Raw genomic sequence first — 27841 nt, 5'->3', positions numbered from 1 at the left:
AACAACGAAATAGACGTTTCTGATAACTCATTTGCCACTGGATTGTACTCGTTCCACCTTGTGCAAGTGAACAAATAAATATAAAAGAAGTGGATATATAAATGAAAAGTAAGTACATAAATCAATTAATTGTAACGGAATTAGTATATTAGTCAAAAAATGAATATAAAGAAATGAATAAAGAAATATACCCAACAGAAAACCCTATCCTAAAAAAAAACAAATCAATCAAAACACCATCAGAACAGAGAGAAGAAAGAAAGCTGCCCTGTGTAACTGTGTTGTGGCTAGCAAATATTTTAATAAATAAACAAACATGTAGAAAAAAGTAAACAGATAAATAAGTAAATAAATAAATGACTAAATGAATACAACAGGTAAGCCAAACCAAACCACTGAACAAAGAGAGCAGTAGAGGAGGCAGGGTGTCCCGTCCTGTGGTGTGGTCACTGAACAAAGAGAGCAGCAGTAGAGGAGGCAGGGTGTCCCGTCCTGTGGTGTGGTCACTGAACAAAGAGAGCAGTAGAGGAAGCAGGGTGTCCCGTCCTGTGGTGTGGTCACTGAACAAAGAGAGCAGCAGTAGAGGAGGCAGGGTGTCCCGTCCTGTGGTGTGGTCACTGAACAAAGAGAGCAGTAGAGGAGGCAGGGTGTCCCGTCCTGTGGTGTGGTCACTGAACAAAGAGAGCAGTAGAGGAAGCAGGGTGTCCCGTCCTGTGGTGTGGTCACTGAACAAAGAGAGCAGCAGTAGAGGAGGCAGGGTGTCCCGTCCTGTGGTGTGGTCACTGAACAAAGAGAGCAGTAGAGGAAGCAGGGTGTCCCGTCCTGTGGTGTGGTCACTGAACAAAGAGAGCAGTAGAGGAGGCAGGGTGTCCCGTCCTGTGGTGTGGTCACTGAACAAAGAGAGCAGCAGTAGAGGAGGCAGGGTGTCCCGTCCTGTGGTGTGGTCACTGAACAAAGAGAGCAGTAGAGGAGGCAGGGTGTCCCGTCCTGTGGTGTGGTCACTGAACAAAGAGAGCAGTAGAGGAAGCAGGGTGTCCCGTCCTGTGGTGTGGTCACTCAACAAAGAGAGCAGCAGTAGAGGAGGGCGGGTGGTCGTGTGGCCTGCTGTGGTCAGCCATGCTGTTTGAGGACGTGACAGCGGCCATCGGGCCGTGGGGTAAATTCCAGAAACGTCAATACTTCCTGATCTCTCTGGTCGGCATTCCTGCCGCCCTGCACACCATGGTCACGGTCTTCATCATGGCCGCCCCCAAACACAGGTGTGTGTGTGTGTGTGTGTGTGTGTGTGTGTGTGTGTGTGTGTGTGTGTGTGTGTGTTTTCAAGATTTAATTTTCTTTCACCCCGTTTAAGGTGTGGAGGATTACAACCAGATGGAAAAGAAAAAAAAACAAAACAAAAAAAAACCCACAAGTGAAAACATAAAGCATCCCTGTACCTGTGAATAGTCTGTCTCCTTCTCCCTCTTTCACTTTGGGCACAACTGCCGAGTCGTTAATTAAAGCTTTGGACTTTCAATCTGAGGGTCCCGGGTTTGAATGTCGGTGACGGCGCCTGGTGGGTAAATGGTGGAGATGTTTCCGATCTCCCAGGTCAACATATGTGCAGACCTGCCTGAACCTGTACCCCTTCGTGTGAATACGCTCTCAGATGATCAGTTGTGCACGTTAAAGATCCTGTGATCCATGTCAGCGTTGGGTGGGTTCTGGAAACAATAACATATACCCGGAATGCACATCCATGTCAGCGTTGGGTGGATTCTGGAAACAATAACATACCCGGAATGCACATCCATGTCAGCGCTGGGTGGATTCTGGAAACAATAACATACCCGGAATGCACATCCATGTCAGCGCTGGGTGGATTCTGGAAACAATAACATACCCGGAATGCACATCCATGTCAGCGCTGGGTGGATTCTGGAAACAATAACATACCCGGAATGCACATCCATGTCAGCGTTGGGTGGATTCTGGAAACAATAACATACCCGGAATGCACATCCATGTCAGCGCTGGGTGGATTCTGGAAACAATAACATACCCGGAATGCACATCCATGTCAGCGCTGGGTGGATTCTGGAAACAATAACATACCCAGAATGCACATCCCCGAAAACGTAGTATGGCTTCTACATGGCAGGGTAAATAAACACAACGGTCATACACGTAAAGTACTGAATGTCTGTCAGAGTGTGCTTGTGTGCGTGCCTGAAACCTGACTGAAGGACACAGAACGAATGATGACGCCCAGTGGCAGCAGTCAGTCGGCCCTACTCAGGTAGGCAGACTGTTGTGCAGAGCTTGGTCTCCGACCGATGATAGGCGCTTTTAGTATCTATATCATCATCTTTCTTCTTTTTCTTCTTCTCTGCTAACTCCGTGGAGAGCCATTGGGATGCCGCACTGTGAGTTGTGCGTGTGTCAGTTGACAGACAGCCTGCCGATGTATCACAATGTGCTGGTCAGTTAGCGTCAGTTGACAGACAGCCTGCCGATGTATCACAATGTGCTGGTCAGTTAGCGTCAGTTGACAGACAGCCTGCCGATGTATCACAATGTGCTGGTCAGTTATCGTCAGTTGACAGACAGCCTGCCGATGTATCACAATGTGCTGGTCAGTTATCGTCAGTTGATATACTGGTGGTTGGTGTATCACAGTGTGTGTGTCGGTCAGTCATAGTCAGTTGACAGACATGTGACTAGTGTATCACAGTCAGTTTTAGTCAGTTGACAGCCTACTGATGTATCACAGTGTGTGTGTGTGTAGGTCAGTTATAGTCAGTTGACAGACAGCCTACTGATGTATCATAGTGTCGGTTAGTTATCGTCAGTTTATAGACATGTGACTAATGTATTACAATGTTTGTCAGTTCGTTATAGTCAGTTGACAGACAGCCTACTGATGTATCACAGTGTACAGACAGCCTACTGATGTATCACAGTGTACAGACAGCCTACTGATGTATCACAGTGTACAGACAGCCTACTGATGTATCACAGTGTACAGACAGCCTACTGATGTATCACAGTGTGTGTGTCGGTCAGTTATAGTCAGTTGACAGACAGCCTACTGATGTATCACAGTGTACAGACAGCCTACTGATGTATCACAGTGTACAGACAGCCTACTGATGTATCACAGTGTGTGTGTCGGTCAGTTATAGTCAGTTGATAGACAACAGACTGATGCCTGCTGTATCGGCAGTGTGAATTCTATCACCACACTCATTTTCACAAGGCATGATGTCGTGTTTTTAAAAGTACTGTTTCGTTCTTTCTTGAAGTACGTGCTATTTTCTGTCACTGTGTGATAAATAAGTTGTTTTTTTCTTATCCCCAAGGCCTGACTGATGGGCACGTTGGGTTACGCTGCTGGGAAGGACTCTGCTTCACAGATGTGGTGTAGTGTATAGGGATTTGTCCGAACGCAGTGAAGCCTCTTTGAGCATTTTTCCTAGTCACCTTTACACATTTTACTTTTTGGACTTGTTGGTTTTACTATTGTCATGTTAATGTGTGGAACAATGCTGTGTGCTGGGCGGGAGGGGAGGATGGGGCAGAGGCAGGGTGGGGGGTGGGGGCTGGGGGGTGGAGGAGGAGGGGTGGAGGGGGGTGTGACCAGCCTGTGATAGAACACATCATTTCCTGTCTGATTTATACAGATTGGATTGGATTGGATTGCGTTGCATCGCGCTGTATTGTATTGTATTGCACTGTATTGCACTGTATTGCATGGCATGGCATGTTACATTGTATTGTGTCGTTGCGTTGCATCGCATTGCACTGTATCGCATTGCGTTGCATCGCATTGCACTGTATCGCATTGCACTGACGGGCAGGTGCGCCATCCCGGGGCTGGACAACGACACGTTCGAGAGCCAGGGGGCGTGGCACGACGATCTGAGGGAACAGACCATTCCCCTGGACACCAAAACAAACACCTGGGATGAATGTAAAGTCTTTCGGCACCGTAACATCTCCTACCCTTTCCACCCCAGGTTTGTGTGTGTGAGTGTGTGTGCGCGTGTGTGTGTGTGTGCGCGCGCGCGCGCGTGTGTGTGTGTGTGTGTGTGTGTGTGTGTGTGTGCAACATGTATAGGCCTACGTTTTGCCTTGTGTGAAACGCTATGGGGTATCAGAAAGCGCAAAAATGTTGTCATTAAAATACAGTTGTTGTTATCATCTACATTATCATTTCTGTGTCATCATCATCATCATCATCACCATCATCATCATCATCAGCAGCAGCAGTAGCAGTAGTATCGCTGACTGAACTGAGCGCCCCTGCCCGCTCCCTGTTGCAGCAACGAGACAGCAACGTGTGAGCGATGGGTGTACAGCAAGGAGTACTTTGATCTGACAGTCATTTCCGAGGTGAGGCCTTGCTGTCTGTTGGTCTGTCTTCCCTGTCTGTCCCTGTCTGTCCGTCACTCACACTGCCTGCCTGCCTCTGTGTGTGTGTGTGTGTGTGTGTGTGTGTGTGTGTGTGTGTGTGTGTGTGTGTGTGTGTGTGTGTGAAGTAGTAGTAGTAGTCTTCAGTTTAACGTCTTCCAGTGTGTGTGTGTGTGTGTGTGTGTGTGTGTGTGAAGGGGAGGAGGGGTATGTGTATCCGAGCAAGACCATGATGCAACAGTAGCAGGCAAGTAGCTAGCAGAGGCGTCTCCATCTGCCGTCATGGTATTCACACCGTCTACAACGTTATTAATAACGGTCATTACATCACCTGATGAAGGTATTCACACCGTCTACAACGTTATTAATAACGGTCATTACATCACCTGATGGAGGTATTCACACCGTCTACAACGTTATTAATAACGGTCATTACATCACCTGATGGAGGTATTCACACCGTCTACAACGTTATTAATAACGGTCATTACATCACCTGATGGAGGCATTCACACCGTCTGCAACGTTCATAACGGTCATTACTTCACCTGATGGATGCATTCACACCGTCAACAACGTCATTAATAACGGTCATTACATCACCTGATGGATGCATTCACACCGTCAACAACGTCATTAATAACGGTCATTACATCACCTGATGGAGGTATTCACACCGTCAACAACGTTATTAATAACGGTCATTACATCACCTGATGGAGGTATTCACACCGTCTACAACGTCATTAATAACGGTCATTACTTCACCTGATGGATGCATTCACACCGTCTACAACGTTATTAATAACGGTCATTACATCACCTGATGGAGGTATTCACACCGTCTGCAACGTCATTAATAACGGTCATTACATCACCTGATGGAGGTATTCACACCGTCTACAACGTTATTAATAACGGTCATTACATCACCTGATGGAGGTATTCACACCGTCTACAACGTTATTAATAACGGTCATTACTTCACCTGATGGAGGTATTCACACCGTCTACGTCATTAATAACGGTCATTACATCACCTGATGGAGGTATTCACACCGTCTACAACGTCATTAATAACGGTCATTACTTCACCTGATGGAGGTATTCACACCATCTACAACGTTATTAATAACGGTCATTACTTCACCTGATGGAGGTATTCACACCGTCTACAACGTCATTAATAACGGTCATTACATCACCTGATGGAGGTATTCACACCGTCTACAACGTCATTAATAACGGTCATTACATCACCTGATGGAGGTATTCACACCGTCTACAACGTCATTAATAACGGTCATTACATCACCTGATGAAGGTATTCACACCGTCTACAACGTCATTAATAACGGTCATTACATCACCTGATGAAGGTATTCACACCGTCTACAACGTTATTAATAACGGTCATTACTTCACCTGATGGAGGTATTCACACCGTCTACAACGTCATTAATAACGGTCATTACATCACCTGATGGAGGTATTCACACCGTCTACAACGTTATTAATAACGGTTATTACATCACCTGATGGAGGTATTCACACCGTCTACAACGTCATTAATAACGGTCATTACTTCACCTGATGGAGGTATTCACACCGTCTACAACGTTATTAATAACGGTCATTACATCACCTGATGGAGGTATTCACACCGTCTGCAACGTCATTAATAACGGTCATTACATCACCTGATGGAGGTATTCACACCGTCTACAACGTTATTAATAACGGTCATTACATCACCTGATGGAGGTATTCACACCGTCTACAACGTTATTAATAACGGTCATTACTTCACCTGATGGAGGTATTCACACCGTCTACAACGTCATTAATAACGGTCATTACATCACCTGATGGAGGTATTCACACCGTCTACGTCATTAATAACGGTCATTACATCACCTGATGGAGGTATTCACACCGTCTACAACGTCATTAATAACGGTCATTACTTCACCTGATGGAGGTATTCACACCGTCTACAACGTTATTAATAACGGTCATTACTTCACCTGATGGAGGTATTCACACCGTCTACAACGTCATTAATAACGGTCATTACATCACCTGATGGAGGTATTCACACCGTCTACAACGTCATTAATAACGGTCATTACATCACCTGATGGAGGTATTCACACCGTCTACAACGTCATTAATAACGGTCATTACATCACCTGATGAAGGTATTCACACCGTCTACAACGTCATTAATAACGGTCATTACATCACCTGATGAAGGTATTCACACCGTCTACAACGTTATTAATAACGGTCATTACATCACCTGATGGAGGTATTCACACCGTCTACAACGTTATTAATAACGGTCATTACATCACCTGATGGAGGTATTCACACCGTCTACAACGTCATTAATAACGGTCATTACATCACCTGATGGAGGTATTCACACCGTCTTTTGGTGGTGTGTCCATCGAGATCGATGATGACCATCGTTGTCATCCAGCTGGGGGATGGGGGGAGGGTGGTGATGGGGTGGGGGGGAGGATGCTCATGAATCTATCTGTGAATGCACAGATGGCTGAATAGTCCAATCTGCGCACGAAATGTTCGCTGACAGTTGGGGCAGACAAAGACAGGCATACCATTGTCAGGGAGATGTTTACCCGTGAATTTCTGGCCTGCCTCTTCTGAACAGCTGCAGCAGTCCTGTTGGCCTCGCACAACTTGGCGCCTTTGTGCACAGCAGCGCGCCATTTGTCACGGTCCACTGCAGATTCCTCCCAGGAGTCAGGGTTGATATCAAACGCTTTCAGAGAGACTTTCAGAGTATCTCTGAAGCGCTTCTTCTGACCTCCGTGTGATCTCTTCCCTTGTTGCAGCTCGCCATAGAAGAGCCTTTTGGGCAGCCGATGGTCTGGCATGCGCGCCACGTGTCCAGCCCAGCGAAGCTGGGACTTCATCAGGATGGTGAAGATGCTGGGAAGGGTGGCTTTTGCAAGCACCTCTGTGTCTGGGGTCCTGTCTTGCCACTTGATGTTCAGTAGCTTCCTGAGGCATGTTGTGTGTAAGTGGTCTAGCTTCTTGGCATGTCGTTGGTACACTGTCCAAGTTTCGCAGGCGTACAGTAGTGTGGGGAGAACTACTGCTCTGTAGACCTTTAGCTTGGTCTCAAGACTAATGCCTCTTCTGTTCCAGACATTTGCAGTGAGTCTACCAAAAGTTGCGCTTGCTCTTGCAATCCTGACGTTCACTTCATCGTCGATTGTCACATTTCGTGACAGTGTGCTGCCAAGGTATGTGAACCGCTCCACCGCACTGAGTCTCTGACCGTTGACTGTGATGTTGGGCTCAACGTAGGGTTTCCCTGGGGCTGGCTGATGGAGAACTTCCGTTTTCCTCATGCTGATGGTAAGGCCGAAGTTCCTGCTGGCAGTGGCAAACTTGTCGACGCTGAGTTGCATGTCAGCTTCAGATCCAGCGTTGAGGGCACAATCATCAGCAAACAAAAAGTCTCTGATGATGTCTGTCATGACCTTCGTTTTTGCTTGAAGCCTTCTGAGGTTAAACAGCTTGCCATCTGTTCGGTACTTTAGGCCGATTCCAACATCGCCATCTCTGAAGGCATCAGTAAGCATTGCAGAGAACATGAGGCTGAACAGCTTTGGAGCCAGACGCAGCCTTGCTTGACACCATTTGTGACAGCAAAAGGAGCAGATGTTTCGCCATTGTCCTGGACTCGAGCCTGCATGCCTTCATGGAATTGGCTGACCAAGGAAATAAATTTCCGAGGGCATCCGTACTTGGCCATGATCTTCCACAGTCCCTCTCTGCTCACGGTGTTGAAGGCCTTAGTGAAGTCGACATAGGTGGAGAACAGATCAGCATTTTGCTCCTGACATTTCTCTTGCAGCTGCCTTGCAGCAAACACCATGTCGGTGGTTCCGCGCTCTTTCCGGAATCCACATTGGCTCTCAGGCAAATGACCTTGGTCAAGGTGTGCTGTGAGGCGGTTTAGCAGGATCCTGGCAAGTATCTTGCCTGCGATGGAGAGCAAGGAAATGTCCCGATTGTTATCACAGGCTTGCCGGTTCCCCTTTCGCTTGTACAAGTGAATGATAGATGCATCTTTGAAATCCTGGGGGATCGTCTCTTCTTTCCACATGAGTGAGTACAGCTGATGGAGCTTCTCAGTCAGCACAGTGCCTCCATCCTTGTAGACCTCTGCTGGTATGGAGTCTGAGCCAGGTGCTTTGCCACTGGATAGCAGACGGATTGCTTTCTGGGTCTCAAGAGGTGTTGGCGGATCGTCCAGTGCTTCGTTGATGGGGACTTGTGGGAGACGGTCTATGGCTTCATCATTTATGAAGGAAGGGCGATTTAAGACACTGTTGAAGTGCTCAGCCCAGCGTTCGAGAATTTTCTCCTTCTCGGTGATCAAGGTATTCCCATCTGCACTGAGGAGGGGGGATGATCCTGAGGATGTGGGGCAGTAGACTTCTTTTAAGGCATCATAGAACCTCTTCATATCGTGCCTGTCAGCATATCCCTGGATCTCATCAGCTTTGTCACTCAGCCACTTATCCTGCATCTGGCGTAACTTTTGCTGAACAGTCCTGCGGATGGCATCGTACACATCCTTTTTTGATGTGGACTTTGGGTTGCTCAGGTAGGCTTGATGCAGACGGCGTTTCTCATCCAGAAGCTGCTTGATTTCATCACAGTTTTCATCAAACCAGTCTTTGTGCTTTCTGGTCATGGGTCCCAGGGTCTCTGAGCTGTACTATAGATCAGCTCACGCAGGGTCCTCCAGTCAGACTCCACATTCTGGTTGTCCAGAGAGGCGGATTCCAGACGATCTTCCAGCAGCTCCACAAAGGACTGTTTGATGGTGATGTTTTTCAGCTTAGCGATGTTAAGCCGTTTTGGAGCCTTCTGGCTTTGGGGGCGTCTCTTGGGCTGGATTCGAATATTCAGCTTCGAGACTACAAGGCGATGGTCTGTCCAACACTCGGCGCCGCACATGGTCTTTGTTACACGTACATCTTGCCTATCCCTTTTCCTGACGATGACATAATCGATGAGATGCCAATGCTTTGAGCGAGGGTGCATCCATGACGTCCTGTTACGGGTAGGGAGGCAGAAAACTGTGTTGGTTATCAGCAGTTTGTGCTCTGCACAGGTCTGAAGCAAAAGCAATCCATTTGGGTTGCAGTTGCCCACACCGTGCTTTCCAATCACTCCATCCCAGGAGATGTAGTCAGAGCCATCTCTAGCATTGAAATCCCCAAGAATGATGAGCTTGTCTGCTTTAGGGATAGCAGCAATGACAGAGTGAAGGTCCTCGTAGAACTTCGCCTTCACTTCATCCGGGTTGGTCATGGTTGGGGCGTAGGCACTGACAATGGTGAGGTGCGTCTGGCCAGATGCCAGTGGGAGTTTCATGGTCATAAGCCTATCGTTGACTCCCTTTGGGATTCCAGCTAGCTTGCTGACAAGTGCTGTTTTTACTGCAAAACCAACGCCAGCCTCACGTCGCTCTTCGCTTCCTCGTCCACTCCAGAAGAAGGTGTAACCAGATCCCTGTTCACAGAGCTCGCCTTCGCCTGCAAGCCGAGTCTCACTCAAGGCTGCGATGTCAATGTTGTATCTGGCGAGTTCGGTTGCAACTAGTGCCGTTCTCCTTTGGGGTCTGTCCGCGTTATCTCTGTCCAGGAGAGTCCTTATGTTCCAAGCACTGTGCATTAAGAAAGAGGGCCGCTCAGACGCTCAGACGGCTGCCGAGCTCCATCGCTGCTCCTGTCGACGAAGAACGACCCTATGGCCCGAGCCGCCTGCGTGCAGGTCTGCGGCTGCGACTGCCAGTGTACCCACACCTGTCGTTTCGTCGCTCGCCTGTCGCCACAGGACTTGGGGGTGATGAAATGATGAAGGATTAAAGGTCATTTTGGATGACTGATGACTTGCCCGATGAGTTCGTTTAAAGTGAAGAGGAGCTGCGCAACGTCGACCTCACTCTCTCGTCCGGGTCCACCAATTTCCAGTGGCAAGACTAAGTCGAGACGACTGGAGGATGAGCACGGATGCAGTGGATGACCAAGATATCCTTTCGGTGTCTCATCTTGCTCTCTGCACTCCACAGTGCGTTGCTGTAACCGCCTTCCTCTCCGTTGAACCGTAGGTTTCTTCCGCAGATTCTGCCGGATCCAGACTTCGCATGCATGGGTAGACACACCCCGGGGGCCAACTGCGTGTGGCATGCACACAGCACGGTGGAGCTAGATGGCCGTCGGTGGCTCTCCTGAGCCAACGCCCTTTTATGGATCTCCATAAGGGTGTCTAGCCACCCGCCTCACCAGTCCCGGAAGGGAGCTGTGGGAGTGCCGGTTTAGTCGCCAGCAACCCGACCCTGAACAGGTTGTACTGGATTACAGGTTACCAGTGGCAGATCTAATGACCTGACCTGACTCTAACAACCGGACCACTCAGTCAGACAACACCGGTACGACAGTCACACAGAGTAACATCCCCTGCCAACCCATCATACCCTGTCACCACCCAGTCACCACCCAGTCACACAGTCACCGCCCAGTCACCACCCAGTCACCACCCAGTCACACAGTCACCGCCCAGTCACCACCCAGTCACACAGTCACCACCCAGTCACCACCCAGTCACACAGTCAACGCCCAGTCACCACCCAGTCACACAGTCACCACCCAGTCACCACCCAGTCACACAGTCACCACCCAGTCACCACCCAGTCACAGTCACACAGTCACCACCCAGTCACCACCCAGTCACACAGTCACCACCCAGTCACACAGTCACAGTCACCACACAGTCACACAGTCACCACCCAGTCACCACCCAGTCACACAGTCACCACACAGTCACCACCCAGTCACACAGTCACCACCCAGTCACCCAGTCACCACCTAGTCACACAGTCACCACCCAGTCACCACCCAGTCACACAGTCACAGTCACCACACAGTCATAAACAGTCACACAGTCACCACACAGTCACACAGTCACCACCCAGTGACCCAGTCACCACCCAGTCACACAGTCACAGTCACCACACAGTCACCACCCAGTCACTCAGTCACCACCCAGTCACCACCCAGTCACACAGTCACATTCACCACCCAGTCACCACCCAGTCACACAGTCACAGTCACCCACACAGTCACCCACACAGTCACTCAGTCACAGTCACCACACAGTCACCACCCAGTCACACAGTCACAGTCACCACCAGTCACCACCCAGTCACTCAGTCACCCACCCAGTCACAGTCACACAGTCACATTCACCACCCAGTCACCACCCAGTCACACAGTCACCACCCAGTCACACAGTCACATTCACCACCCAGTCACCACCCAGTCACACAGTCACAGTCACCACCCAGTCCACACCAGTCACTCAGTCACCACCCAGTCACCACCCAGTCACACAGTCACATTCACCCACCCAGTCACCACCCAGTCACACAGTCACAGTCACCACCCAGTCACCACCCAGTCACACAGTCACAGTCACCACCCAGTCACACAGTCACCACCCAGTCACAGTCACACAGTCACCACCCAGTCACACAGTCACCACCCAGTCACAGTCACACAGTCACCACACAGTCACACAGTCACAGTCACCACACACTCATAAACAGTCACACCCAGTCACAAACAGTCACACCCAGTTACAGTCACAGTCACACCCAGTCACAAACAGTCACACCCAGTCACAAACAGTCAGTCACACCAAGTCACAAACAGTCTCAAACAGTCACACCCAGTCACAAACAGTCACACCCAGTCACAGTCACACAGTCAGTCACACTGTCGGAGTCACCACCCAGTCACAGTCACCACCCAGCCACAGTCACCACCCAGTCACAGTCACCATCCAGTCACAGTCACCACCCAGCCACAGTCACCACCCAGTCACAGTCACCATCCAGTCACCGAGTCACAGTCACCACCCAGTGACAGTCACCAAGTCTCAGTCACAGTCACCCGGTCACAGTCACCACCTAGTCACAATCACCACCCAGTCACAGTCACCACCCAGTCACAGTCACCGAGTCACAGTCACCACCCAGTCACAGTCACCCAGCCACAGTCACCGAGTCTCAGTCAGTCACCCGGTCACAGTCAACACCCAGTCACAGTCACCACCCAGTCACAGTCACCGAGTCAGTCACCGAGTCACAGTCACCACCCAGCCACAGTCACCACCCAGCCACAGTCACCCAGTCACAGTCACCACCCAGCCACAGTCACCACCCAGTCACAGTCACCACCCAGTCACAGTCACCACCCAGTCACCACCCAGTCACAGTCACCACCCAGCCACAGTCACCACCCAGTCACAGTCACCAAGTCTCAGTCACAGTCACCAAGTCTCAGTCACAGTCACCAAGTCTCAGTCACAGTCACCACCCAGTCACAGTCACCACCCAGTCACAGTCACCCAGTCACAGTCACCACCCAGTCACAGTCACCACCCAGTCACAGTCACCAAGTCTCAGTCACCACCCAGTCACAGTCACCGAGTCTCAGTCACAGTCACCACCCAGTCACAGTCACCACCCGGTCACAGTCACCGAGTCACAGTCACCACCCAGCCACAGTCACCGAGTCTCAGCCACAGTCACCACCCAGTCACAGTCACCAAGTCTCAGTCATCACCCAGTCACAGTCACCGAGTCTCAGTCACAGTCACCACCCAGTCACAGTCACCGAGTCTCAGTCACAGTCACCACCCAGTCACAGTCACCGAGTCTCAGTCACAGACACCACCCAGTCACACACAGTCACAGTCACCACCCAGTCACACCCAGTCACCACCCAGTCACACACAGTCACCACCCAGTCACACCCAGTCACCACCCAGTCACAGTCACCACCCAGTCACACCCAGTCACAAACAGTCACACCCAGTCACAAACAGTCACACCCAGTAACAGTCACACAGTCACCACCCAGTCACACAGTTACAGTCACACTGCCGGAGTCACCACCCAGTCACACCCAGTCACCACCCCGTCACACCCAGTCACTACCCAGTCACACCCAGTCACCACCCAGTTACACACAGTCACCACCCAGTCACAGTCACCACCCAGTTACACACAGTCACACCCAGTCACAAACAGTCACATCCAGTCACACCCAGTCACAAACAGTCACCACCCAGTCACCACCCAGTCACAAACAGTCACACCCAGTAACAGTCACAAACAGTCACACCCAGTCACAAACAGTCACACCCAGTAACAGTCACACAGTCAGTCACCACCCAGTCACACAGTTACAGTCACACTGCCGGAGTCACCACCCAGTCACCGAGTCACAGTCACCACCCAGTCACAGTCACCCAGTCACACCCCGTCACAAACAGTCACACCCAAACAGACACACCCAGTCACAAACAGTCACAGTCACACCCGGTCACAAACGTTCACACCCAGTCACAAACTGTCACATACAGTCACACCCAGTCACAAACGGTCACAGTCACACCCGGTCACAAACAGTCACACCCAGTCACAAACAGTCACACCCAGTCACACTCAGTCACAAACAGCCACACCCAGTCACATCCAGTCACACCCAGTCACACTCAGTCACCCACAGTTATACCCAGTTACCACCCCGTCACACAGTAACACCTACACCACCTAGTCACATCCAATCATACACAGTAAAGCGTGATAGAGCGTGACGTGGGAATTAGCAAATCACGGGGTTTTTTTTTTACTGTGATTGTGACTAGACCTGCTGAGAGAACGACTGGTCTTGCTGAGAAAGATCACACACATGCTTGCGTTCTGACCTCTTTATGTTGTTGTTGAGATCGTAGCGTTTACTATGCCCTTGTTTTATAAAAGTACGCAATTCAACATCCTCTCTTCATTGGGTTGAAACTTGATACTTGCGCGCAATATCTACGACTCGAATACCACTACTACTGCTACTAGTACTACTACTGATTATAATAATAGTAATAATAATAATAATAATAATGAGAGAGAGAGAGAGAGAGAGAGAGAGAGAGAGAGAGAGAGAGAGATATGCTTGGCCGCAGACAGAGGGATGGTGGATGGTGGGAGGTTATTGAAATTCAAATTAAATCCTGTTTGCTGAACCTCTGACGTTTGTGATTTCGCTCTAGATCACAAGCATAAACCAGCTGTACAAGAAACAAGTGTTGTCTTGGAAAAGATCGCAATAGGAATGAGGGGGTGTTGGTGTTGGTGGGGGGTGGGGGTAAAGTGGGATAGGTTTGTCGCAATCAGAAAGAGCGAGCGAAAGAAACACATTACTTGTGCCCTGTGTGCTGCAGACAGCCAGACAGACAGCCACGTTGTGACCGACGTGACACAGCAGCGGGGGATGGGGGCACAGAAAGGTGTGCTCATTCATCCGTGGTTTTTCATGACGCCACGTGTTCACATCTATACGTCACTACAGGGCAGGAAAAATTCATGACTGTCTCTCTTGAGGTCGAGGGGGAGGATGGGGGTAGGGTGGGGTGGATGGGGGTGTGGGTGGGTCTAAAGGTCCGTTTATACAGAGCGCGAACGCGAACGCGTCGAACGCGAACACGAACGCGAACGCGACTTTTGAGCAGTTTTGCCATTCAAATAGAGCACGAACCCGAACGCGGAAAACCGTCGACGGCTTTCGAGGCGGCTCGTCTTTTTCTTGCTGTGAGAGATAAAATTTGGTCATTTGGAATCATGGCGGACATTTATTTTTTTTACAGTTCCATAACATTGTTGAAACAGGTAAAATAAAATTAATTTCAATCACATACCTGTCAGTCCGACTTTCTGTCCAATTGCTTTCCATATGTCTCTTTTTTTCATGATGTCTTTGTAATCTTTGTCTGCTTTGTCATACAGTACATGATTCTTCTCAATTTCAAGAATCATGGCTTCTGTCTTGTCTATTGTCTTGTCCATTCTTCTCCAAACTTCGACAAGCAAAGTAGACTGACGCTAGTGCCTAGCTTTTTCTTGGAACGGTCAGGCGTACAAGTTTCTATTTGTGGAAATGATGCAAGGGAAGTACCTGCTGATTGGTTGATAGCAAAAAAGCCGCGCGACCTTCTGAGAAAATTCGCTCTGGGGGCAATCAAGGCGGTCGTTCGCGCGAACAAATGACTAAAATATTCCAGGACGAAAAACCGCGTTCGCTTTCGCGTTCGCGTTCGCGCTCTGTATAAACGGACCTTAACTTGGCAAAGTCCAACAGAGGAGAGAAAAAACAAAAAACAATAAAATAAAAAAACACTTGCGTCAAAATTTGACATCCTGTTATTTCCCGTTGTGCAAAAGTGAAGAGGGGCAGAGAAGGGGAAGGGTGGTAAGGGGGAGGAGAGGGTAGTAGAGAGAGAGAGAGAGAGGATGGTAGAGAGAGAGAGAGAGAGAGAGAGGATGGTAGAGAGAGGATGGTAGAGAGAGAGAGAGAGAGGATGGTAGAGAGAGAGAGAGAGGAAGAGGAAGAGAGGATGGTAGAGAGAGAGAGAGAGAGAGAGAGAGAGGGTGCTGGAGAGAGGACACACTGAGCTGTCTGTTGGAGAGGACACACTGAGCTGTCTGTTGGAGAGGACACACTGAGCTGTCTGTCTATTGGAGAGGTCACACTGAGCTGTCTATCTATTGGAGAGGTCACACTGAGCTGTCTGTTGGAGAGGACACACTGAGCTGTCTGTCTATTGGAGAGGTCACACTGAGCTGTCTGTTGGAGAGGACACACTGAGCTGTCTGTCTATTGGAGAGGTCACACTGAGCTGTCTGTCTGTTGGAGAGGTCACACTGAGCTGTCTGTCTGTTGGAGAGGTCACACTGAGCTGTCTGTCTGTTGGAGAGGTCACACTGAGCTGTCTATTGGAGAGGTCACACTGAGCTGTCTGTCTATTGGAGAGGTCACACTGAGCTGTCTGTTGGAGAGGTCACACTGAGCTGTCTGTTGGAGAGGTCACACTGAGCTGTCTGTCTATTGGAGAGGTGACACTGAGCTGTCTGTCTGTTGGAGAGGTCACACTGAGCTGTCTATTGGAGAGGTCACACTGAGCTGTCTGTCTATTGGAGAGGTCACACTGAGCTGTCTGTCTGTTGGAGAGGTCACACTGAGCTGTCTGTTGGAGAGGACACACTGAGCTGTTTGGAGAGGACACACTGAGCTGTCTGTCTGTTGGAGAGGTCACACTGAGCTGTCTGTCTATTGGAGAGGTCACACTGAGCTGTCTATTGGAGAGGTCACACTGAGCTGTCTGTCTGTTGGAGAGGTCACACTGAGCTGTCTATTGGAGAGGTCACACTGAGCTGTCTGTCTATTGGAGAGGTCACACTGAGCTGTCTGTTGGAGAGGACACACTGAGCTGTTTGGAGAGGACACACTGAGCTGTCTGTCTGTTGGAGAGGTCACACTGAGCTGTCTGTTGGAGAGGTCACACTGAGCTGTCTGTTGGAGATGTGACACTGAGCTGTCTGTCTATTGGAGAGGTCACACTGAGCTGTCTATTGGAGAGGTCACACTGAGCTGTCTGTTGGAGAGGTCACACTGAGCTGTCTGTCTGGTGGAGAGGTCACACTGAGCTGTCTGTTGGAGAGGTCACACTGAGCTGTCTGTCTGGTGGAGAGGTCACACTGAGCTGTCTGTCTATTGGAGAGGTCACACTGAGCTGTCTATTGGAGAGGTCACACTGAGCTGTCTATTGGAGAGGTCACACTGAGCTGTCTGTTGGAGAGGTCACACTGAGCTGTCTGTCTGGTGGAGAGGTCACACTGAGCTGTCTGTCTGTTGGAGAGGTCACACTGAGCTGTCTGTCTGTTGGAGATGTGACACTGAGCTGTCTGTCTATTGGAGAGGTCACACTGAGCTGTCTATTGGAGAGGTCACACTGAGCTGTCTGTTGGAGAGGTCACACTGAGCTGTCTGTCTGTTGGAGAGGTCACACTGAGCTGTCTGTTGGAGAGGTCACACTGAGCTGTCTGTTGGAGAGGTGACACTGAGCTGTCTGTTGGAGAGGTCACACTGAGCTGTCTGTCTGTTGGAGAGGTCACACTGAGCTGTCTGTCTATTGGAGAGGTCACACTGAGCTGTCTATTGGAGAGGTCACACTGAGCTGTCTGTCTGTTGGAGAGGTCACACTGAGCTGTCTGTTGGAGAGGTCACACTGAGCTGTCTGTCTGTTGGAGAGGTCACACTGAGCTGTCTGTTGGAGAGGTCACACTGAGCTGTCTGTCTGTTGGAGAGGTCACACTGAGCTGTCTGTCTGTTGGAGAGGTCACACTGAGCTGTCTGTTGGAGAGGTCACACTGAGCTGTCTGTCTATTGGAGAGGTCACACTGAGCTGTCTGTTGGAGAGGACACACTGAGCTGTTTGGAGAGGACACACTGAGCTGTCTGTCTGTTGGAGAGGTCACACTGAGCTGTCTGTTGGAGAGGTCACACTGAGCTGTCTGTTGGAGATGTGACACTGAGCTGTCTGTCTATTGGAGAGGTCACACTGAGCTGTCTATTGGAGAGGTCACACTGAGCTGTCTGTTGGAGAGGTCACACTGAGCTGTCTGTTGGAGAGGTCACACTGAGCTGTCTGTTGGAGAGGTCACACTGAGCTGTCTGTCTGTTGGAGAGGTCACACTGAGCTGTCTGTTGGAGAGGTCACACTGAGCTGTCTGTCTGTTGGAGAGGTCACACTGAGCTGTCTGTTGGAGAGGTCACACTGAGCTGTCTGTTGGAGAGGTGACACTGAGCTGTCTGTTGGAGAGGTCACACTGAGCTGTCTGTCTGTTGGAGAGGTCACACTGAGCTGTCTGTCTGTTGGAGAGGTCACACTGAGCTGTCTGTCTGTTGGAGAGGTGACACTGAGCTGTCTGTCTGTTGGAGAGGTCACACTGAGCTGTCTGTTGGAGAGGTCACACTGAGCTGTCTGTTGGAGAGGTCACACTGAGCTGTCTGTCTGTTGGAGAGGTCACACTGAGCTGTCTGTTGGAGAGGTCACACTGAGCTGTCTGTTGGAGAGGTGACACTGAGCTGTCTGTTGGAGAGGGCACACTGAGCTGTCTGTTGGAGAGGTCACATCGAACTGTTGTAGAGGACCTGGTCAGTGTACTGTATGTGTGTGTGTGCAGTTGGACCTGGTGTGTGGTGGCAAGGACCTGGTCAGTGTACTGTGTGTGTGTGTGTGCAGTTGGACCTGGTGTGTGGTGGCAAGGACCTGGTCAGTGTACTGTATGTGTGTGTGTGCAGTTGGACCTGGTGTGTGGTGGCAAGGACCTGGTCAGTGTACTGTATGTGTGTGTGTGCAGTTGGACCAGGTGTGTGGTGGCAAGGACCTTGTCAGTGTACTGTATGTGTGTGTGTGCAGTTGGACCTGGTGTGTGGTGGCAAGGACCTGGTCAGTGTACTGTATGTGTGTGTGTGCAGTTGGACCTGGTGTGTGGTGGCAAGGACCTTGTCAGTGTACTGTGTGTGTGTGTGTGTGTGCAGTTGGACCTGGTGTGTGGTGGCAAGGACCTGGTCAGTGTACTGTATGTGTGTGTGTGCAGTTGGACCTGGTGTGTGGTGGCAAGGACCTTGTCAGTGTACTGTGTGTGTGTGTGTGTGTGCAGTTGGACCTGGTGTGTGGTGGCAAGGACCTGGTCAGTGTACTGTATGTGTGTGTGTGCAGTTGGACCTGGTGTGTGGTGGCAAGGACCTGGTCAGTGTACTGTATGTGTGTGTGTGCAGTTGGACCTGGTGTGTGGTGGCAAGGACCTTGTCAGTGTACTGTATGTGTGTGTGTGCAGTTGGACCTGGTGTGTGGTGGCAAGGACCTGGTCAGTGTACTGTATGTGTGTGTGTGCAGTTGGACCTGGTGTGTGGTGGCAAGGACCTTGTCAGTGTACTGTGTGTGTGTGTGTGTGTGTGTGTGTGCAGTTGGACCTGGTGTGCGATGACAAGGACCTGGTTAGTGTACTGTGTGTGTGTGTGTGTGTGTGTGTGCAGTTGGACCTGGTGTGCGATGACAAGGACCTGGTCACCCTGGCCAACTCCATTCTGATGGGTGGACTGCTGGGGGGATCGCTCATTCTGGGATCACTGTCTGATATGTAGGTGGTCGTGTGTGTGTGTGTGTGTGTGTGTGTGTGTGTGTGTGTGTGTGTGTGTGTGTGTGTATGCGTGTGTCTTTCTTATTTTGCGCCTATCTCCGATCAAAGACCAACTCCAAGCTGCCCAGCTGGACAGAGTCCATTGGAAGAAACCTGTGGACTCTCGTCGTGTTCTGTGTCCGGCAGTTCCACTTTCAATCACGTGTACACACATATGCAGATTAGATTGAATTCCTCTTCTGAATTTTGCCAGGGACGACTCCTTTGTTGCCCTGGGTTCTTTAACGTGCGTTAAGTGCATGCTGCACGCGGGACGTCGGTTTATCTTCTGTTCCCATTGAGAAGTGTGCACACCACCATTCACAGGGCGGTGAAAGTGGAGAACATTCCGGCCATGCTCTGAGTCCATCCCGCAGGCTCCGAGTCCGTCTTTTGTTTTAGACGTCGAGTTACCAGAGGCTACCAGTCCAGCGTGGTGTGCCATGTGGTGTGATGTGATGTGTCATGTGGTCTGATGTGGTGTGCCATGTGGTGTGTTGTGCCATGTGGTGTGATGTGATGTGTGATTGGTATGATATGTTGTGTGATGTACAAGTGGTGTATTTCATGTGGTTTGATGCGCTGTGTCATGTGATGTGATATGTATTGCCCTGTGATTATCATGTGATATGATGTGCCATGTGGTGTGCCATGTCATGCCATGTGATGTGATGTGATGTGATGTGGTTTGCCATGTGGTGTGATATAGTGTGATATGCCATTAGTGTGATGTAATTTGATGTGATGTGATGTGCCATGTGGTGTGATGTGATGTGTCATGTGGTCTGATGTGGTGTACCATGTGGTGTGATGTGATGTTGATGTGTGATGTGTCATGTTGTGTGATGTACAAGTGGTGTATTTCATGTGGTTTCATGCGCTGTGCCATGTGATGTGATATGTATTGCCCTGTGATTATCATGTGATGTGATGTGCCATGTGGTGTGCCATGCCATGCCATGTGATGTGATGTGGTTTGCCATGTGGTGTGATATAGTGTGATATGCCATTAGTGTGATGTAATTTGATGTGATGTGATGTGCCATGTGGTGTGATGTGATGTGTCATGTGGTCTGATGTGGTGTACCATGTGGTGTGATGTGATGTTGATGTGTGATGTGTCATGTTGTGTGATGTACAAGTGGTGTATTTCATGTGGTTTCATGCGCTGTGCCATGTGATGTGATATGTATTGCCCTGTGATTATCATGTGATATGATGTGCCATGTGGTGTACCATGCCATGCCATGTGCTGTGATGTGGTTTGCCATGTGGTGTGATATAGTGTGATATGCCATTAGTGTGATGTAATTTGATGTGATGTGATGTGTCATGTGGTATGATGTGATGCGATGTGTCCTGTGGTGTGAGGTGTGCTGTGCCATGTGGTGTGATGTGCCACGTGATGTGGTGTGATATGATGTGATATTTAGTGTGATGTTCTGTGATGTACCATGTGGTGTGGTGTTATACAATGTGCCATGTAATATGGTGTGATGTAATGTGCCATGTGGTATGATGTAATGTAATGTGCGATGGGGGGTGATGTGATGTGCCGTGTGGCCTGATGTGATGTGCCATGTTGTGTGCCTTATGATGTGATGTGATGTGCCATGGGGTGTGCCATGTGATGTGATGTGGTGTAACATGGGGTGTGCCATGTGATGTGATGTGTTGTGATGTGATGTGGTGTGACATGTGATGTGATTTGATGTGATGTGCCATGTGGTATGATGTAATGTAATGTGCCGTGTGGTGTGTGTGATGTGCCATGGTGTGTGATATTGTGATTTGATTTGCCACGTGGTGTCCCATGTTATGTGATGTGATTGTGCCATGTCATGCGATGTGATGTGTTATGTGGTCTGATGTGGTGTGTCATGAAATGTGGTGTAATATAATGTGTCATGCGATGTGATCTGATGTGATGTGCCATGTGGTGTGATGTATCATGTGATGTGATCTGGTGTTATGTCCCATGTGGTGTGATGTGATGTGGTGTGATGTGATGTGAGGTGCCATGTGGTGTGATGTGATATGTAGCGTGCTGTGATGTGTGATGTCTTGTGATTTGTCTTGTGATGCGATGTGTCATGCGGTGTGATATGATATGATGTGCATATGGTATGATGTGTCATATCCTGTGATTTGTCATTTGATGTGACGTGCCTTGTGATGTGGTGTGATGTGTCTTGCCCTGTGCTTGTCATGTGATCTGATGTGCCATGTAGTGTGATGTGACATGTGAAGTTATGTGATATGATCTTCAATGTGCTGTGATGTGATGAGCCGGGTGCCATGTGATGTGACGTGATGTGGTGTGATGTGGTGAAGTGTGGCGTGGTGTGGTTTGGTGTGGTGTGATGTGCCCTCTGGTGTGGTGTGATGTGTCATGTGGTGTGGTGTGATGTGTCATGTGGTGTGATGTGCCATGGTGTGTGATGTGATATACAAGTGGTGTATGTCATGTGGTTTGATGCGACATGTCATGTGATGTGATATGTATTGCCCTGTGATTATCATGTGATATGATGTGCCATGTAGTGTGCCATGCCATGTGATGTGTCATGTGGTGTGATGTGATTTGCCATGTGGTGTGATATGTGGTATGCCATGTGGTGTGATGTGATGTGCCATGCGATATGTTGTGCCATGTGATGTCATGTGATGTGATGTGCCATGTGATGTGCCATGTAATGTGATGTGCCGTTTGATGTGATGTGGTGTGATGTGCCATGCAGTGTGCTGTACCATGTGATGTGGTGTGATATTATGTGACATGTGATGTGGTGTGATGTGATATTTAGTGTGATATGTGATATGCCATGTGATACAGTGTGATGTGATGTGTCATGTGGTATAATGTAATGTAATGTGTCATGTGGTGTGATGTGATGTACCGTGTGGTGTTATGCAATGTGCCATGTTGTGTGCCATGTGATGTGATGTGATGTGCCACGTGGTGTCCAATATGATGTGATGTGATGTGATGTGATGTGTGGTCTGATGTGGTGTGCCATGTGATGTGGTGTGATGTAATGTGTCATGTGATGCGATCTGATGTGATGTGCCATGTGGTGTGATGTGCCATGTGATGTGATGTGATGTGCCATATGGTGTGATGTGCTATGTAGTGTGCTGTGATGTGTGATGTGATGTGATGTGATGTAATATATATGTGGTGTGAATTGTCTTGTAATTTATCATTTGATGTGATGTGCCATGTGATGTGGTGTGAATTGCCATGTTAAGTGATGTCGTGCGGTGTGATGTGATGTGCCATGTGGTGTGATGTGATATGATGTGCATATGGTATGATGTATCATGTCCTGTGATTTGTCATTTGATGTGACGTGCCATGTGATGTGGTGATGTGCATATGGTATGATGTATCATGTCCTGTGATTTGTCATTTGATGTGACGTGCCATGTGATGTGGTGTGATGTGTCTTGCCCTGTGCTTGTCATGTGATCTGATGTGCCATATAGTGTGATGTGCCATGTGATGTGACATGTGAAGTTATGTGATGTGATCTTCAATGTGATGTGATGTGATGAGCCGTGAGCCCTGTGATGTGATGTGATGTGATGTGATGAGCCGGGTGCCATGTGACGTGATGTGACATGATGTGGTGTGATGTGATGTAGTGTGGTATGGTGTGGCGTGGTGGTGTGGTGTGGTGTGATGTGCCATGTGGTGTGATGCGATGTGTCATCTGGTGTGATGTGCCATGTGGTGTGATGTGATGTGTCATGTGGTGTGATGGGATGTGTCATGTGGTGTGATGTGCCATGTGGTGTGATGTGATATACAAGTCGTGTATGTCATGTGGTTTGATGCGATGTGTCATGTGATGTGATATGTATTGCCCTGTGATGTGGTGTGCCATGTAGTGTGCCATGCCATGTGATGTGTCATGTGGTGTGATGTGATGCGATGTGACTTGCAATGTGGTGTGATATGTCATATACCATGTGGTGTGATGTGCTGTGCCGTGTGATGTGATGTGGTGTGATGCGCCATATGGTGTGCTGTGCCATGTGATGCAGTGTGATGTGATATTTAGTGTGATATGTGATGTGCCATGTGATATGGTGTGATGCGATGTGCCATGTGGTGTGATGTGATGTGCCATGTTGTGTGCCATGTGATGTAATGTTATGTGATGTGATGTGATGTGCCATGCGTTGTAATGTGATGTCCCATGTGGTCTGATGTGGTGTGCCATGTGATGTGGTGTGATGTAGTGTGTTCATGTGATGCCATGTGGTGTGATGTGCCATGTGATGTGATGTGATGTGATGAGCCATGTGGTGTGATGCGATGTGATTTGATGTGCCATGTGGTGTGGTGTGATGTGCTATATGGTGTGATGTGCTATGTAGTGTGCTGTGATGTGTGATGTGATCTGATGTGATGCAGTATATATGTGGTATGAATTGTCTTGTGATTTGCCATGTGATGCGATGTGTCATGTGATGTGGTGTGAATTGCCATGTTAAGTGATGTCGTGCGGTGTGATGTGATGTGCCATGTGGTGTGATGTGATATGATGTGCATATGGTATGATGTGTCCTGTGATTTGTCATTTGATGTGACGTGCCATGTGATGTGGTGTGATGTGTCTTACCCTGTGCTTGTCATGTGATCTGATGTGCCATGTAGTGTGATGTGCCATGTGATATGATGTGATGTGACGTGTGAAGTTATGTGATGTGATCTTCAATGTGGTGTGATGTGATGAGCTGTGTGCCATGTGATCTGTGATGTGATTCGCCACGTGCCATGTGATGTGATGTGATGTGACGGGATGTGATGTGATGTGTCATGTGGTGTGATGTGTCATGTGGTGAGGTGTGATGCGTCAAGTGGTGTGTGTCATGTGGTGTATGTCATGTGGTTTGATGTGATGTGCCATGTGATGTGGTATTATGTCTTGCCCTTTGATTGTCATGTGATGTACCATGTGGTGTGCCGTGACATGTAATGTAATATACCATGACGTGTGTGCCATGACACATGATGTGATGTGTCATGGGTTGTGATGTGCCATGGGTTGTGTGCCATGTGGTGCGATGTGATGTGCTATATGTTGTGATTGGATATGCCATGTGGTTATGCCATGTGGTTTGATGTGATGTGCTATGTGATGTGGTGTGAAGTTTCTTGCCCTGTACTTGCCATGTGATGTGATGTGCCTTGTGATGTCATGTGATGTGCCGTGTGATGTGATGTGTTGTCATATGTTGTGATGTGCCATGTGGTGTGCCATGTGATGTGCTATGTTGTGTGATGTGCCATGTGATGTGATGTGTCATGTGATGTGATTTGATGTGATATGATGTGTCATCTGGTGTGGTGTGATGTGAGATACCATGTAGTGTGATGTAATATAATGTGCCATGTGTTGTAATGTGATGTGCCATGTGATGTGATGTGATGTGACATGCCATTTTGTGTGATGTGATGTGCCATGTGCTGTGATGTGATGTGTTGTGGTGTGATGTGACTTCTCATGTGTCGTGATGTGATGTGCCATGTGCTTTGGTATGATGTGATGTGCTAAGTGGTGTGGCATGTGGTGTGGTGTGATGTACCACGTGACGTGCCATTGGTGTGAATTGATGTGCCGTGTGGTGTGACGTGATGTGTGTGATGTTTATGTGCCTTGTGATGTGTCATGTGGTGTGGTTTGATGTGCTGTACCATGTGTTGTGATGAAATGTGCCATGTTGTGTGCCTCGTGATGTGATGTGATGTGATGTGTTGTGTGTGACGTGCCATATGATGCGATGTGATGTGATGTCATGTCATGTCATGTGATGTCGTGTGGTGTGGTGTGATGTGATGTACCATGTGATGTGATGTAATATGTGCCGTGTGGGGTGATATAATGTGCCATGTGATGTGCCATGTGATGTGATGTGTTATGCCATGTGGTGTGATGTGTTGTTATGTGATGTGCCATGTGGTGTGATGTAATGTGCCATATGGTGTAAAGTGTCATGTGGTGTGCCATGTTGTGTGGTGTGATGTAACGTGCCATGTGGTTTGATGTGCTATCTGGTGTGATGTGATGTGATGTGATGTGATGTGATGTGATGTGGGTGACATGCGATGGATGTGCCATACGGTGTGATGTGAAGTGATGAACCATGTGGTGCGATGTGCCGTGTGGTGTGCCATGTGGTGCGATGTGCCGTGTGGTGTGCCATGTGATGCGATGTGCCGTGTGGTGTGCCATGTGATGCGATGTGATGTGATGTGCCATGTGGTGGGATGTGCCGTGTGGTGTGCCATGTGGTGCGATGTGATGTGATGTGCCATGTGGTGGGATGTGCCGTGTGGTGTGCCATGTGGTGCGATGTGATGTGATGAGCCATGTGATGTGATGTGTCATGTGGTGTAATCTGATGTGTGCTGTGCTATGTAGTGTGTTGTGTCATGTGTGATGTGATGCGTCATGTGTTGTGGTGTAATGTGTCATATTGTGCAATGTGATGTGTCTTGTGCCGTGTGATGTGATATGTTATGTGATATATGATATGCCACGTAATGTGACTTGATGGAGTGTGATGTCATGTGATATGTGATCTGCCACGTAATGTGACTTGATGGAGTGTGATGTGATATGTGATATGCCACGTAATGTGACTTGATGGAGTGTGATGTGATGTGATGTGATATGCCACGTAATGTAACTTGATGGAGTGTGATGTGATGTGATATGTGATATGCCACGTAATGTGACTTGATGGAGTGTGATGTGATGTGATATGCCACGTAATGTGACTTGATGGAGTGTGATGTGATGTGATATGTGATATGCCACGTAATGTGACATGATGGGGTGTGATGTGATATGTGATATGCCACGTAATGTAACTTGATGGAGTGTGATGTGGTGAGTGATATGCCACGTAATGTGACTTGATGTAGGTGTGATGAGATGTGATTCCACGTAATGTGATGATGAGTGTGATGTGAGTGATGTGATATGCCACGTAATGTACTTGATGGAGTGTGATGTGATATGTGATATGCCACGTAATGTACTTGATGGATGTGATGTGATGTGATATGCCACGTAATGTAATTGATGGAGTGTGATGTGATGTGATTGCCACGTAATGTGACTTGATGGAGTGTGATGTGATGTGATTGTGATACCACGTAATGTGACTTGATGGAGTGTGATGTGATGTATATTGACTATGCCTGACGTGATGTTATGCTATGATGTGAATTGTGATGTGATGTGATGTGATTATGCCACGTAATGTGACTTGATGGGTGATGTGTATGTAATGTGACTTGATGGAGTGTGATGTGATGTGATATTTGATATGCCACGTAATGTAGCTTGATGGAATGTGATGTGATGTGATGTGATATGCCACGTAATGTAGCTTGATGGAGTGTGATGTGATGTGATGTGATATGCCACGTAATGTAACTTGATGGAATGTGCCAAGAAATGTGATGGGGTGAAATGTGATGGGCTGGCTGGCTGGCTGGATTTGTATTTGTACTTGTATTTCTTTTTATCACAGCAGATTTCTCTGTGTGAAATTCGGGCTGCTCTCCCCAAGGAGAGCGCGTCGCTACGCTACAGCGCCACCCATTTTTGTTTTTTTCTATCGTAGTGGCTTTTTCTACAGGGTTCTTTTACGTGCGCTAAGTGCATGCTGCACACGGGACCTCGGTTTATCGTCTCATCCGAATGACTAGCGTCCAGACCACCACTCAAGGTCTTGTGGAGGGGGAGAAAATATCGGCGGCCGAGCCGTGATTCGAACCAGCGCGCTCAGATTCTCTCGCTTCCTAGGCGGACGAATTACCTCTAGGCCATCACTCCACTTGATTGGATGGATGGATGGGATGTGGTGGGATGGGATGGGATGTTGTGGGATGGTGGGATGGGATGTGGTGGGATGTGATGTGGTGGGATTGGATGTGATGTGGTGGGATTGGATGGGATGTGGTGGGATGGGATGTGGTGGGATGGGATGGGATGGGATGTCGTGGGATGGTATGTGGTGGGATGGGATGTGGTGGGATGGGAAGGGATGTGGTGGGATGTGATGGGATGTGGTGGGATGGGCTGGGATGGGATGTCGTGGGATGGGATGGTATGTGGTGGGATGGGATGGGATGTGATGGGATGGGATGTGGTGGGATGCGATGGGATGGATGGGATGGGATGTTATGGGATAAGATGTCGTGGGATGGGATGTGGTGTGGTGGGATGGGATGCGATGGTATGTGGTGGGATGGGATGTGGTGGGATGGGATGTGGTGGGATGGGATGGGAT

The 27841-nt window shown here is 48.8% G+C and overlaps 1 protein-coding gene across 7 annotated transcripts in view; it reads left to right on the top strand.

Moving 5' to 3' along the window:
• The window catches only part of LOC143298117 (organic cation transporter protein-like), a 128702-nt gene that overhangs the window by 62039 nt on the left and 38822 nt on the right, over positions 1-27841 (top strand). For 4 of the 7 annotated variants that reach the window (XM_076610818.1, XM_076610819.1, XM_076610822.1 and 1 more), the window contains 3 exons: positions 3840-3998; positions 4305-4374; positions 19383-19486. In XM_076610818.1, the coding sequence (XP_076466933.1) occupies positions 3840-3998; positions 4305-4374; positions 19383-19486 (333 nt within the window). Of the gene's footprint in view, positions 1-377; positions 1260-3839; positions 3999-4304; positions 4375-19382; positions 19487-27841 lie in introns of all 7 variants that reach the window. The other 3 variants (XM_076610825.1, XM_076610823.1, XM_076610824.1) reach the window with 1 other exon arrangement.

Source organism: Babylonia areolata, chromosome 23, assembly GCF_041734735.1.
Source record: "Babylonia areolata isolate BAREFJ2019XMU chromosome 23, ASM4173473v1, whole genome shotgun sequence".
Classification (NCBI taxonomy): domain Eukaryota; kingdom Metazoa; phylum Mollusca; class Gastropoda; order Neogastropoda; family Buccinidae; genus Babylonia; species Babylonia areolata.
Note: the sequence above shows the minus strand (reverse complement) of the source record. Positions and strands in the feature narration are given on the sequence as shown.